This window comes from Colobus angolensis, unplaced genomic scaffold (assembly GCF_000951035.1).
Source record: "Colobus angolensis palliatus isolate OR3802 unplaced genomic scaffold, Cang.pa_1.0 Scaffold63, whole genome shotgun sequence".
NCBI lineage: Eukaryota > Metazoa > Chordata > Mammalia > Primates > Cercopithecidae > Colobus > Colobus angolensis.
Genome location: NW_012119932.1, coordinates 9,029,260 through 9,043,586, shown reverse-complemented (window position 1 = coordinate 9,043,586; position 14,327 = coordinate 9,029,260). Strand labels below are relative to the sequence as shown.

Here is a 14,327-nt window from a genome sequence, read left to right as displayed (position 1 = left end):
TCATATTTGTTCTGTTGGGAGATAAAAAGAAAAACCTTGCTGATGTGAACTGGAAAGAGCAATGATTTAGGAATGGAGACTGAAAGTGAGAGCCTGTCTTTATATCTCATTACAAAGACTTCTTACTCTGGAGCCTGTGAACCACCTGAAGCTGACAATTTTTTCATGTGGGTGCCTGTTTTTTGGGAGAGAGTCCATAACTGCAAAGCATGCATCGACAGTCAAAAGGATAAACAACCCTGTGTTTAATAGCTTCTTACCTTTTCTGAGTCTTCTCAGAAATAATAAAGGAAGATTCATTGGCCTTTTCAGTGGGTTATTGTGAGATTCAAATTTTGTAATAGTGTAAGTTAAATACTACAAAAGATAAAGATTTATAGAAATAAAAATGCTGTGGTAAAGCATTGTTTTCTGTTTGTCATAGTGATCCTAACTGGTGGAAAGGTGAAACCCATCAAGGCATAGGGTTATTTCCTTCTAATTTTGTGACTGCAGATCTCACTGCTGAACCAGAAATGAGTAAGTATTTTCCAGCCTGCCAATAAATGATGTTTTCTAATCCTTTTCTTAATGGAAGTTGAGTAAACTGAACTTTTTAGAGCAGTGTTGCCCAGGCTGGAGTGCAATGGTGCGATCTCGGATCATTGCAACCTCCGCCTCCCAGGTTCAGACGAGTCTCCTGCTTCAGCCTCCCGAGTAGCTGGGATTACAGGTGCCCGCCGCCACATCCAGCTATTTGTGTGTATGTGTGTGTGTGTGTGTGTGTGTGTGTATTTTTAGTAGAGACGGGGTTTCACCATGTTGGCCAGGCTGATCTTGAACTCCTGACCTCAGGTGATCCACCCACCTCAGTTTCCCAAAGTGCTGGGATTACAGGCGTGAGCCATCGTGCCTGGCCTAACTTTTTTTCATATATATCTATGTAGAGGTTGTTGTTAAAATGCAAATTCATTAAGAAGTTTTACAGAATTTATACATTATATGTTTTTCTTACCAGTTGATTACAGTGTGACAAGTATAACCTCAGGGAGAATTTTTCCTGTTCAAAGGTTGGGACCGTTTCTCTAGTGTGTAGTCCCAGACTTGAAAACAGTGGTCTCCAAGCAACATGTCAGATATTCAGAAGGAACCATTTTTACTAATCATATAAAAGTTTGTTTGATTTACAAACCCTGCTGACTAGGATAATAAACTAGAAAGTGGGGCCATGGAGAAAAAGTGATACCAGTGGCAGGCTTAACAGTTTCAGGAGACATAGTCGGTCAAAGTAGTGAGAGACAGTTTACTGTATTTCTACATAATACTGTGCTTTAATGAATCTTCATAATGATGAGTTTAGTCGTCAAGCAAAGTTTAAGTCATAATCTCCCTCTATTTAGGAAAACAGAAAAATAGATCTGTGTTGGTTAAATGGCATTGTGTAATGTGCTGACTCTTTAAAATTTTTAAACAGCTTCTATGTATAGGTTGATATGCTATAGTTGTTTGGCAAAATAGCTCATATTATCTTTTTTAAATGCTAGATAGAAGGGATCAAAGAAAATTACAAACCACAAAATGCTTAGGTGTTTTTTAGTTTATAAGAACTTTAAGAAAAAAAATCTTTGTCCTGGTCATCTTTTTATTTCCAGTAGCTCCTAATAGTAAATCTTACAATATATGCTACATAAATACTTATAGAATAAATAATACAGAAATATATATGTTAACAATAAAGAGACACTTCACTTCTCTTTCAAGAGAAGGCTTGAACAGCAAACCAGAAATTACAGATCTTTAAGAAAATGACACACTCTCATAGTACTGCCAGGGTGTCTGGTGTCATGTTTTTAGAGACACATTGGTGAGACTCAGTCTTTCAATGATGTTTTCTATGTCTGTGAGAGTTCAAAAACATGTCAGCCTTATTTAAATGGCATTGCGTAGTATGCTGACTTTTTAATAACCTGGGCTAGTAGTGATGTTTTGTTTGTTTTTGGACTTTTTTTTTTTTTTTTTGTCCTGAATCAGTTCCTGGAGAGGATGGAATTGCTTGGAGTTCTGTTCAAGATAAGGTCCAGGATCTCATGTAGATCCTGGAGCCATTTCATCTTTTTTTTTTTTCCAGTCGTATAGCAATGCAGCTTCAATATGAGTTTTCTAGTTTTTCTCATGTTTTTCACTCTGGACAATCTAAAAGAGAAACTGAAGCATCAGAGCTTATGTAATGGGGTTGTAGTTCTCAAGCGTGGAGAGCAGGTGCTAGCATGATCCCCAGAGCATCATTCTTTTGAGGAAATAGAAGCCCACTTCACTTAGCCTGTCAAATAGAAATGGTTGCCCTATTTAGCTTGCTTTTGCTTTGGAGATACAGTAAAATATTGTGAAATCTTTTTGTTATATATTGTATATAAATAATTTTTTTTTACACACACATAGTATTAGTTCCTGTGAGAAAAGGGGCTGCAAACTTGTGCATCGAGAGCTGTTAGAATATGAAGTCTGCCGTGTGTTTTCTTGTGGGTAATGGCCAATGCAGTGCTAGCCCAGCTTTCTACTTGTAATAGCTCAAGATATAAAAGGCAAAAACGTCTGCAGCAGATGTTTCTTTTCCTTTATAGGAAACTGAATCAGCTGAAACTTTTTTTTGTATGTAGAATTTTGCTTTTTGTGACTTGAATGGAACGATTATATTTCTTAGGTTGGAAGTTAAGCTATTTCTGTGTTATACAGAAGCGCACAACACAGAGTACCCAAGTGATTGGACTTCGTGTTCTTAGGGTAAAATCACAGGCACAGGCCAGATTCCGGGAGTATGGGCTAGTAGAGCAAGATTGATTGGCATTCAAATCCAGGCTTTGTCATTTATTCGCTTTCTCTTTCACAAGAGTTTTTCATCTTTCCAAACTACCTTATTTATAAAAAGGGCATATCTCATAGGATTGTTTTGGAGATTCACTGGAGGAAATGTAATATTCCATCAAGCATATTCAATAGTTTAATAAACATTATTTCCCTTCCTTAAATTGCCCCCTCCCATCTCCCTTTCCATCATGATTCCTAATATTTTTATGAATTGATCGACCACATTGATGCAAGGATTAAAAAGAATAGAAAGGAAGTTTGTTTAGTAGAGTTGTATGTGCCTTTCAGTAGTATTTGGAGTTTGTTATATAGCTATCGTTATGTTAAATCGTTTTTAAAGATTGCTTTGGTGAGTAGGAGAACTATGTGCTTCTGGCCAATGGATTGTTGATCCCTCAATGACCACTTTTTATTGTCAAATGATAATATTACATAACTAGAAAGTACAGGCTGATTTGTTGGAAAACTGAGATCCCTGCCAAGGCCACTTGCAAAGTTCTCCACTGGCATGGACGTCATTCTCTAAAAGCCTAAGTGGCATGCCAGAGAATATATAGCTGATTTTCCCATTCATTACATTGGAGTAGTGTGGATTTTCTATCAAACCAGATTTTTTTTTCCTCTCAAATGAGATTTTTTCTTGAAGGATTGGTAATTTAAAAAGAGGGTTTATTTTAAATTGCAGAATTCATTTAGGCCATTGTAAAACTTTGTTTTTGTCCTCCAGCTTACTAAACTCTGATATGTAGTAGGTGATGAATCTTTTTTCAGAAATACAACTCTTATTATTAGTGAAATCTCTTTTTATGGAAAATGTAAAATGTTTACAAGAAAAATTAAGAAATCCAATTTCATAAAGTAATGTTCTGTTATTACTGCCAAAATCTGCAACTCAGTTATTTCCTAAATTGTGCCTTTTAGCTTACTGGGAATATAAGAAAAATCCCCAAATCTCTCTTGGAAGTTAAAGTGCTTTAAAGTAGAATTTTAAATGTATTATAAAAAAAGATAACTTTTACGTATCTTACAGTTAAAACAGAGAAGAAGACGGTACAATTTAGTGATGATGTTCAGGTAGAGACAATAGAACCAGAGCCGGAACCAGCCTTTATTGATGAAGTAAGTGGTTTCCATGGTGATAGGCATTGGTACTTTATATTGAAATTTAAATGGTTTTGCTTAAAAAGAAAATTGATTACTTGAGGTTTTTTGTTGCAAAAATTATTGTGTTTTTTTGTTGCAAAAATTATTGTGTTTTTTTGTTACAAAAATTCAAGCAATGTAGACGATGCAGATTGTTTTTTAAACTCTCTCTCCAGTCCTTTGTTTGCCATGTCAGAGCCTCATTATTTTAAATTCCTGCTGAATATTCTGTAGAGTGACCTTAACATGATTTATTTAATCTATTGTTGAATGCCTAGGTTGTTTACAGCTTTTACAGTGCTGTAGCGAGATTTTTTTTTTGAACGTCTATCTTTGTGTTTCTTTAGGGTAGATATCCAGGAGTGAAACTGTTGAGTTGAAGGATTTGTGTGTTTTCCATGTTAATAGATACTGTCAAATTGTTCAGCAAAACAGGGTTCTACACTCCTATTCATACCATGCGAGAACTCCTGTTTCCTGGCATACTCGACGAGGATATAAACTAGTTTAGTTTGCACATTACTGAGAAAGGGACACTTGTTGACTGTCTGTTGAAACAAATAAATTACTGTTCTAAAAATAAAATTGTCATTAAATTACTTCTACATAAATCATTTTATAAAAGCAGTGCTAATATATTGAATATCATTGGAGATGATTCATGGCTCCTCGTATTGAACACATTCTAGTATTTGAGGAAGAGCTTATGCTAATTTTATATTAAGTGTCTTCATATGTCATTGTCACACCTGAAACAATGTATATTTTTAGTAATTATGCTCAAAAATATAATGTCAACTTGGTGACACACCATAATTTTTGGAGCCACATAATGGTACCCAAATTTGTATTATTGGATTTAAATTTGAGATTTCTTGAATTAAGTTAATCACTCCTATTTAGTTAAGCTTTATAGAAACATCTGCTGTTGATACATATAAAGAAAAGATTGAAACTAGCTACCTTTTTCATCTTTAAGTGTGTTTATGAAAAAATAAAAAACATGTTTGTGGTTGTCTTTTTCTACTCAAACTTAATACTGTGTTTTAAAGATAACATTAACATAACTGTTGAATTAACTTAATAAATTAAATTATGCAACTAGCAAACCATTCAGGATTTTTCAAGTGTCACATTGTATAGATCAGGGGTTGGCAAACTCTCAGGCCGAATTTAGCCTGTTGCCTGTTTATTGGAACACAGATACATTTATTTATACATTGTCTGATTGCTTTTGTGCTGCAGTGGAAGAATTGAGTAGTAGCAACAGAGATCATATGGCCTGCAAAGCCTGAAATATTTACTGGCTGGCCATGACAGAAAAAGTTTGCTTGGCCCCTGGTATAGATAATTTAAAGAGAATCTTTTCAGATCCTCATTTACCATAGCATTCTTTCCTAAAATTGATCTGCCTGAGAACATTCTCTCCTACCATTTGTCGTTTTTCCCCCTCTCCTCTCCCTTTTCAAGTCTTCTCTCCCACTTTACAGAAAAAAGGCTTACCACTTGCCCATAGTGAAGATTACCGTGGTACGTTGCCTCAGAGTATAAGAATTACCAGGGATGATTCCAAATATTGGTGTTTGTGTTAAGAAAGTAATGGCTCTAATGACTAGTTAACACAGCTGAGATGGTTTCATATTTTTTGTTTTTAAAAAATAGGACCAAAATGAATTTTCAGCTAGTAGATCATTAAAAATAATTTTTAATGACAGACCACTGTCATTCCATTCCATCTTTCAGAAGGCACTGAAAGAACTTAATGAAATTGCCATAATAGCTTGATTATATAAACAGAATTTCTCCTCACTTTCAACTATAAAAACGAAAAATAGGAATAGAACTGATGCTGAATCGTGGCTCGTTTTACTTTTCAAAACTTGAAATATAGTTAATGTTGTTTTGACCCTTTATGTATTAATAATAAATATAATCATTACCATATACATATGAATGTATCTAACACCGAGAGTATTATCATCAATTTACATATTTTTAGTGCAAATAAATCTCATATGGTCATCACTAGAAAACTTTCAATTATATTAGGATAAAATTTTGGGGGGGGGATATTGAGTGGAAATATGATAAGTTCAAGGAGAAAAACAATTTGAAATACATGACAGAGACTGTTTTTTGAATGGTAATGGTGAGTGCAGATTGCTATAATGTTTAAATTCCTTTGGCTATATTTAAAGGAATTTTTGACTGTTTTATTGTAAAATGTCAACGCTTAATCTCCTGGAAATCTTATCCTTTGTAACATTTTAAACGTATGAAAAATGAGATGTTATCTCTGAAATATGTGAAGAGGTTTATGGGCTTTTAGCAGTCTTTTGTGGGAGGCAGAAACAAAATTTGAAGAGTGAAACAGACTGTGGAAGACTGTGCTAAGGACAAGGAATCCACCTGGGCTAGGGGAAGTGATGTTTGACTGATTGCATTGTATAAGAAAATGCTGGCCGGGCGCAGTGGCTCTCGCCTGTAATCCCAGCACTTTGGGAGGCCAAGGCGGGCGGATCACAAGGGTAGGAGATCAATACCATCCTGGCCAACATGGTGAAACCCTGTCTCTGCTAAAAATACAAAAATCAGCTGGGCGTGATAGTGCGCGCTTGTGATCCTAGCTACTTGGGAGGCTGAGGCAGGAGAATCACTTGAATCTGGGAGGCAGAGGTTGCAGTGAGCCAAGATCATGCTACTGCGCTCCAGCCTGGGGGACAGTGAGACTCTGTCTCAAAAAAAAAAAACAAAAAAAAAAACTTGCAGAGGCAGACTAATTGTCTATCTAGAAACCCTACTTCTATGACACTAAATAATTTTAAATATTGTGTAGTGTTCTGTAAGCAAACAAAACAGAAACCATCTGTGTGTTAATGGACTCTCACTTTCATTTGACCTTTTTTTGTGGATGGTAAGCACACTTGCTGACATATTTTTGTTTTGTAAGACTGCTTAAAATGAAAATTGTGAATAATTTACATGGAAAATTGGTATCCATTTGAAAATACAGAATTCTTTTGACTTGGGAAGAGTTTTTTTTTAGCATACTTATGTCACTTTCACTCTCTGATGATTAGTTTGTTTCTCAAGCTATTTTCCTTTTACACAGAATCATAGTTTTTAAATTTTAAGTAATTACTTTGCTTAGAATTAGTAGTCTTTATTTGCCCTATGTACCTATACATAGTAGCATAACCATGTGAAAACCATGCATGGAGAAAGGTTTGTAATTGTTTTAGTAGTAGTCATGGTAGAGTAGATCTGTTTTGATTTTTTAAAAAATGTAAATACATATATACTTATATAGATGTGTTTATGTAATGATGGTTTCATTAGTTCCATTGGTCTGTACAACAAAAGATTCTGAAATAGATCTGTGTCACTGGTTTGAGGTATCTTCCAGCCTTTCCCACATAGGAAAATAGAGAAACCATTAGTCTTCCTCCTTCCTTTTATGACTAACTGAAACACTGGTAGAAAGAAAATGTAGAATAAATCCTGAGAGTCCCACTTAGAAGAGCAGCTGTGATACAGCTGAGCTCTGCCTTACTGAAACAGCTGCTGTATTCACCATGGGGGAGAAGGAATGACAAGTTGTTAGTCAGAAGCAATGCCATCTTGAGATGGATAGTACACTTGTTGGTGTGGCTAAGCTAAAGCTGCTCTGAAACAAAGCAAAATCCTCTAGCATGACATAAGAGGTGGAAGAACTGACGCATTGTAAGTTTAAATGTGGCTCGATTTCTTCTCACTTAAGAGAATCCCTGTTAGTGGTTGGTTGGTTGGTTGGTTGGTTGATTGATTGATTGATTGATTGATTGATTTAGACAGGGTCTTGCACTGTTGTCCAGGCTGAAGTGCGTGGTGAGATCATAGCTCACTGCAGCCTTGACCTCCTGGGCTCAAGTGATCCCTCCCACCTCAGCCTGCTGAGCAGTTTCAAAAATATATAGGAAGCACTTTCAAGGCTCTGACTTCAGGTGGTACTAAAGAGAATAAATACATGGGACACTGAAAACATAAAAGCAAAATTGGAGTCTCCATAACTATGAATTTCGAAAGTTTGTCTAGTTAATAAGGTGAAAACATAAAGTTGCATAAAGGTTGGTTGCTTGTTATATTAACTACTTCATTCCTGTAGGATAAAATGGACCAGTTGCTACAGATGTTGCAAAGTACAGACCCCAGTGACAATCAGCCAGACCTCCCAGAGCTGCTTCATCTTGAAGGTAAAACTTTTCTATTTACCTTGCAAATAAAGAATAATTAGAGGTTACTAACTGGTGTCCTGTTGAAGAATGGGTTTTGAGAATAATATTAAAAATGGAACATTTCTCACTTCTCCTTGACCCAGGCTCGCTTTCATATGCAGTTTAGACCTTGGGTAGAATTTGAATTCTTACAATTTTCTATCCAAACTAAGTGTTCTATTCAACATTTTAGAATCTTGTAAAATGAAAAATGGTACTTTAAGATTTCGGGATTAATATTTTAGATTAAGTTGTCACCATTATACTTTAAGAAAATCAATTTTGGTTTCTGCAGACTAAGGTTAACGAATGTGTATTTTTATTACTCCAAATTAAATCTTTTATTCCTTAAATTATACAAATATCTATCAAAGGTTCACATTTTTTTTTTCTTGTACTTTCTTATGTTCCTTTACATCTTGTCATTTTAGCAATGTGTCACCAGATGGGCCCTCTCATTGATGAAAAGCTGGAAGATATTGATAGGTAAAAGAACATGGGTGCATTTATGTTGTGTACCTTCCTTACTGACGCTATCGCTATAAACTGCAAAGTGGGCTATAACTGCCTTTTTTTAAAAAAAAGAAATATTGTGGAGGAACCAGTTCTCATTCATGTGTCTTCTGCTAGATGTGGAGAATTAGACTCATTTGTCCCTTTTTTTAAAGTGAAGATTTGACCTTTACAATGTAGTCAAAAAGACCAGCATAGATAGGTCTTTTTAAAAACAGGGGCTTAGCTGTGTAATCCTCTTTGCTGAAGTGGCATTACCAGAGCTCAGAAATGACCCATATGTTAGTAACTAGGGAAACCAAGATATTTCTGGTACAGTCAGGTACGATAAGCTGGAGTTCCCTCAGCACAGCACGTAAGCCTTAAACAGTTTGGGTTGCTTCAGGGCTAAAATGCAGGATATTTTTGTTATAGGTGAAATTTTTAATAATGTCTGCTAGTACTACTTTTTGCTATTTTTGATATTTTGATGTATCAGTATTTAGAACATTATGTCATTTCAGGAACAGCTATGTTTCAAATTATTGTGTCATGTTTCAGAAAACATTCAGAACTCTCAGAACTTAATGTAAAAGTGATGGAGGCACTTTCCTTATATACCAAGTTAATGAACGAAGATCCGATGTATTCCATGTATGCAAAGTTACAGAATCAGCCATATTATATGCAGTCGTCTGGTGTTTCTGGTTCTCAGGTAAGCTTTTAGAAGCCCATGTTGTTTTAAATTCTCAAATGCACGGTCAGACGTGGTGGCTCATGCCTGTAATCTCAGTAATTTGGGAGGCCAAGGCAAGAGGATTGCTTGAGACCATGAGTTCAAGACCAGCCTGGGCAACATAGTGAGACCCTGTCTCTACCAAAAAAAAAAGAAAATTAGCCAGGCTGGGGGGCATGTTCCTTGGTCCCTGTAACTCGAAAGGCTGAGGTGGGTGGATAACTTGAGCCCAGAAGGTCGAGGCTGTGGTGAGCCATGTTTACACCACTGCACTCCAGCCCGGGCAACAGCGACACCCTGCCTCTAAAATAAATAAATAAATAAGTAAATAAGTAAATAAATAAATAAATTCTCAAATGCATTTGAGATTATTTGGAATAGCTGTTTGAAACTTTCTGAAACTAATGTTTAGAATTAAAGTTTAACAGAATTTTTTTACTTGGCAATTACAGTGTATAACATACTAATTATACTAATAGTTTTTTGTTGTTTTTTTTTAAAGGAAATTGCTTGTATCCATTGTAGTCTATGGCAGTTTAGGAATTGTGACTTGTATCCATTGCAGTCTATGGCTACAAAACAATGAGTTCAAATACACTTTTTAAATGTCCTTTGGGATTCCTTAAAAAAATACCAACATACAGAATATTAAAATATATTTAATGTAAAGGGAGATTAGTATAAAGTTTCAAGGTAAGTTTCTTTAATGCTTCAGTATGGAGATAAACATGAGTTCAGCATATGTTTAACTTAAAATGAAAACCATCAACAGCCTATTTCATTGAAAAGCGTTTTTCAAAATGCCTGTTGACAGATGTAACTTTTACAAAAGGATTCCAGAGTGGTAATTTTTCTTGTTTTTGTAACTGAATACCTCTACAGAGAAAGTTCAGTATGCTTATTAAAATTTTAGAATTGAATATGATTTCTCTTTAACTGTCCCAGGTGTATGCAGGGCCTCCTCCAAGTGGTGCCTACCTGGTTGCAGGGAATGCGCAGATGAGTCACCTCCAGAGCTACAGTCTTCCCCCGGAGCAGCTGTCTTCTCTCAGCCAGGCAGTCGTCCCGCCGTCCGCAAACCCAGCCCTTCCTAGTCAGCAGACTCAGGCTGCTTACCCAAAGTAATTTGACTGTTGATTCTTGTTTGGAGTTAGTGCTATTACAGCTGCTTAAGTGCCCCCAGTTATCTATAACACTAAAATATGGCTAATAAATATCTGTGGTCAGCGTCATGCGGCCACCCCATTCGTGGTAATGAGTAGTAGAGCCTCTGTGGTGTTCCAGTACCAGCCAGCAAGCTGGTCCTCTGCTCCCCACTCGCTCAACTCCTGTAATCTGGTTTCAGCCCTGTATTTTTAATACTACTCTTACCGTAACTTTTTATTGTTGTTTTTATTTGCATCTATGATATTTGATAATGTCGTTAATGAAATTTACATGTAGTAACTATAATTTGTCATTTTCCCACACATTTTATATAAAATTTAAATTCTGTTATTTAAAAATTATAGTTCTGAGCTGTCTCTTTAAGACAGATATTTTCTTATTTTTTCCCTATTTTGGAATTTAGTTTATATTATAGCAAGGTACCCCATTTGAATCAAGAAGGTACAAGAAGATAAGCGCCCTTGTTTCTCAGGAGGCAGATGGCTGAGTATGTGATGACAGAGGCCCATTTACTTTTGCCATTTACTTACAGTGCTCTCTGTCATGTAGTTAAATGCTTATTATGTGTTTTTTCTTCTGCTTTAATGGGACTCTAAGCTGAAATCTTTTCCTTGAAGCAAATAAAGGATAGGCTTTTAAGAGTTTACTAACATGTATTCTAGAAGTTACGATATTCTAGATGACAATAGAAGTTTCTAGGTAGCACAGGCACAACTTCTAGAAACCTTTCCAGCAGGAAGGGATTGCCCAGGAATTTCCTGTACTGCCCTCTCTATTGCACTGTTCATCCTCAAAGAGTTACGTGTTGGAGATACTTGGGTATTTTCAAGCATTATTTGGTTGTCAGGTTAGTATCCCGAAGTGACCTTAAGGGGGATGATGGCAAGGCCTAAGTGTCAGAAAACAGGGCATTCCCTAGTGGGTTATGTATGTTAGAAAAAAATGTTAAGTGTAGCTTGCTCTCTTGCAGGATTTTTTTTTAAATTGAAATCTGGTGGAAATGAATACCCTTATGGAAAATAAGCAAGCAGCTGTTCTTAGAGTAGCATATTGCTTTACAACTAGATACAAAGTGGGTAGAAGATAGAAATTGTTGAGAAAACACTAGGGTTCCCAACTTAATAGGACCCTTGAGCTATTTTAGTATTAGCCAGAACTGCCACCTCTCCCCAGCTAGTCCTCTGTTTGACTATGTCACATGCTCCTCTACCTACCTTGTTACTACAGATTACTTGAGACTCATTCTTCAAGGTCAGGACCTTGGGAAATTATGTTTGTGAATGAGATAACCTGTTGGTAGGTGCTTTAACAGTGAAGTTCTGTAGCGCTGTGGCACCCTGCTGCTGTTCTCTGCAAGTGACTCTGCTTCTGCAGGCAGGATGTGAAATCCCTGGCATGGGCCCAGTCCTACCCATAGAGTGTAGCTATTAATGTCACCTCTGAAGGAACACATGTTTATTTCAATAGGTGTCTTTTGAAGAACATTTTCTTGAAATATCTAGCCCTCCCGTCCTGGCTCATTCCTGCATATTCTTTAGTTGTTAGCTTAGCTGCATTTGTACTGGGACGTCTTCCTTGCTTTCCCACCTGTCAGCACTGTTCCTCCTGTGTGCTGTCAGAGGACTGTGTGTGTCCTTCTGTCTATTTCCTGGCTGGTAGTTGCCTTTTTACTTGTTTGTATCCCCACTGAACGGCAATATCTTGAGAGCTGGCCCTGTTTCTTTCACCTTTATAGCCATCCTATGTAGCACACAGTTTTACACTGGACAGGAACTCAGTAAATATTTTACAAATACATGTTTTAGTGTTACTGACAATTTCAAGTACTATATTAGATCAGTTAGGTGTATTTTTAAAAATTCCTTGCAAAGGCTTTCACAAAGGCTTAGAGGGCATTTAAATATCTATATATAAAGGTGCAATATGTAATATCTATTTATCAATATATAAAAACAGATGTGTGTTTGTGTGTTTCAACGGGGAAATGAGGACTTGCTGGTACAGCAAATGTAGGATGAGGAAATTGGAAGAGTGAGAGCCAGGGCTAGAAGTCTCCTTACTAGAGATGTCCTGTGTATTTGACTCGAGCTTTCTAGCGGCAAATCAAGGTCAGTGAGGATTGTTGTTGTTTTTGGTAGGCAGGTTTTTTAGCACTCCTCAGTTTATATATATCTGAGAGGCTATCTCTTGTTACATACAATTTTGGTGTTAAAGCTCACCGTTTTTCAGACTTCCGTCATCCTAGGACAGTCTTATTAGTTGGGGAAGGTGTCACTGATGACAGTTTTCTAAAGCTACCTGTAGCGATGGTAGTATTATAAGGTGATAGTAAGTGACAGTTACTGTTAGTATTATGAGACCACTGATGCTGATGTATTTATTTGTCTCTGATTTTAGTTTACTACAGTCAGCATGTGCCAGGCACTGTGTTAGACACTTGAGAGTCTTCTTTAGCTTCAAGGTGCTTCCTGAGTAGTAGGGGCAAACACATAAAAAACATATAATTTTATACAATATGATTTATGTAAAGAAAGATATATGCCTTGTGCTTTAGGAGCCTCAGGGTTTGAGGAGGTTTTCCAGGAGGGTTATTCTTAGCCAGTAGAAAAAATGTGAGGAAGATGTTCTGTCATGTCAAAGATGCGGTAGTCTGGAATGGCATGGTACTGGTGGAGTGAGCAAAGATGGGAGGTGTGAAAGGTGCGTGGTACATAGCGGCATTCCAGCAGCACACTTACCAAGGGATGAAAGCGTGTGGGGAGCGGCGAGAGACATACTTGAAGACACTGCCAAGGTCAAAGAATGCTTGTTCTAGATACCATCTTAGGGATAATGAAAAAGTTCAGAAAGGGCTTTAAATGGGAGTAGTGTAGATGGATTCATAGGGGCAAGATTAGAAGCTGGGAGACCGTGGGTATTAGGCAAGAAATGATGAGTATTTGTTGACAAGATACAGTGCTATTAATTGGAAAGAGTTGTTTAGGAGATTAGCAAATAATTATACATTGGGTGACATGGTTGGGAGATAGTGCAACACAGATAAGAGAAAGAAGTATTGGTGAATTGCATGGTTTTGCCCAAGGCAACTGGGTGGACAGTGGAACTGTAAATTGAGAATGATTACAACAATGCTGACATTTAAGGGATTTTTGTGCTTACACAAAACTTGTGTGTGACTTTTGTGCTTACACAAAGTAACTTATTCCTCATAATAACCTGTGAAGTCCGTAAACTATTACCCCCATTTTATAGGTGGGGAAGCTGAGACCTGGAGACAGAACCAAAGTCTCACTTAACTAAGATTCTAAACCCAGACATTCTGACTCCAGAACTCAGCACATAGACTCTATATTATGGCAATATTATAGCCCATACCATTGTAAATAATAGTATGAAATTTGACATCTTCTAATCAACTTTGTATCTCACACATATGGAGTAATGACAAATAATGCCTTAGGTCACCACATTAGTTGGTGAAATGTAGCATTAAATTACCATCTCATATAATAATTAAATTACCATCAGATAATGAATTTGTGCCAAGTACAAGAGCATTGAATTGACTAAAAATAGATTTATAAATAACAATTGGAGGAAAGTTTAGAAATAGGCAGTATTTTGAAAATTTGGCAGTTGCTTTATATATAGCTTGTTTTACATTTTCTTTCTTTCTTTTTTTTTTTTTTTTT

General features: G+C 36.5%; 1 protein-coding gene across 1 annotated transcript in view; it reads left to right on the top strand.

Annotated features, from left to right (window-relative positions):
- Positions 1–14,327, top strand: part of STAM (signal transducing adaptor molecule (SH3 domain and ITAM motif) 1) — a 71,750-nt gene that overhangs the window by 53,997 nt on the left and 3,426 nt on the right. Inside the window, exons 8-13 of the mRNA XM_011963888.1 lie at positions 425–519; positions 3,875–3,963; positions 8,132–8,219; positions 8,672–8,726; positions 9,294–9,447; positions 10,414–10,589. Of these exons, the coding sequence (XP_011819278.1) occupies positions 425–519; positions 3,875–3,963; positions 8,132–8,219; positions 8,672–8,726; positions 9,294–9,447; positions 10,414–10,589 (657 nt within the window). The remainder of the gene's footprint in view (positions 1–424; positions 520–3,874; positions 3,964–8,131; positions 8,220–8,671; positions 8,727–9,293; positions 9,448–10,413; positions 10,590–14,327) is intronic.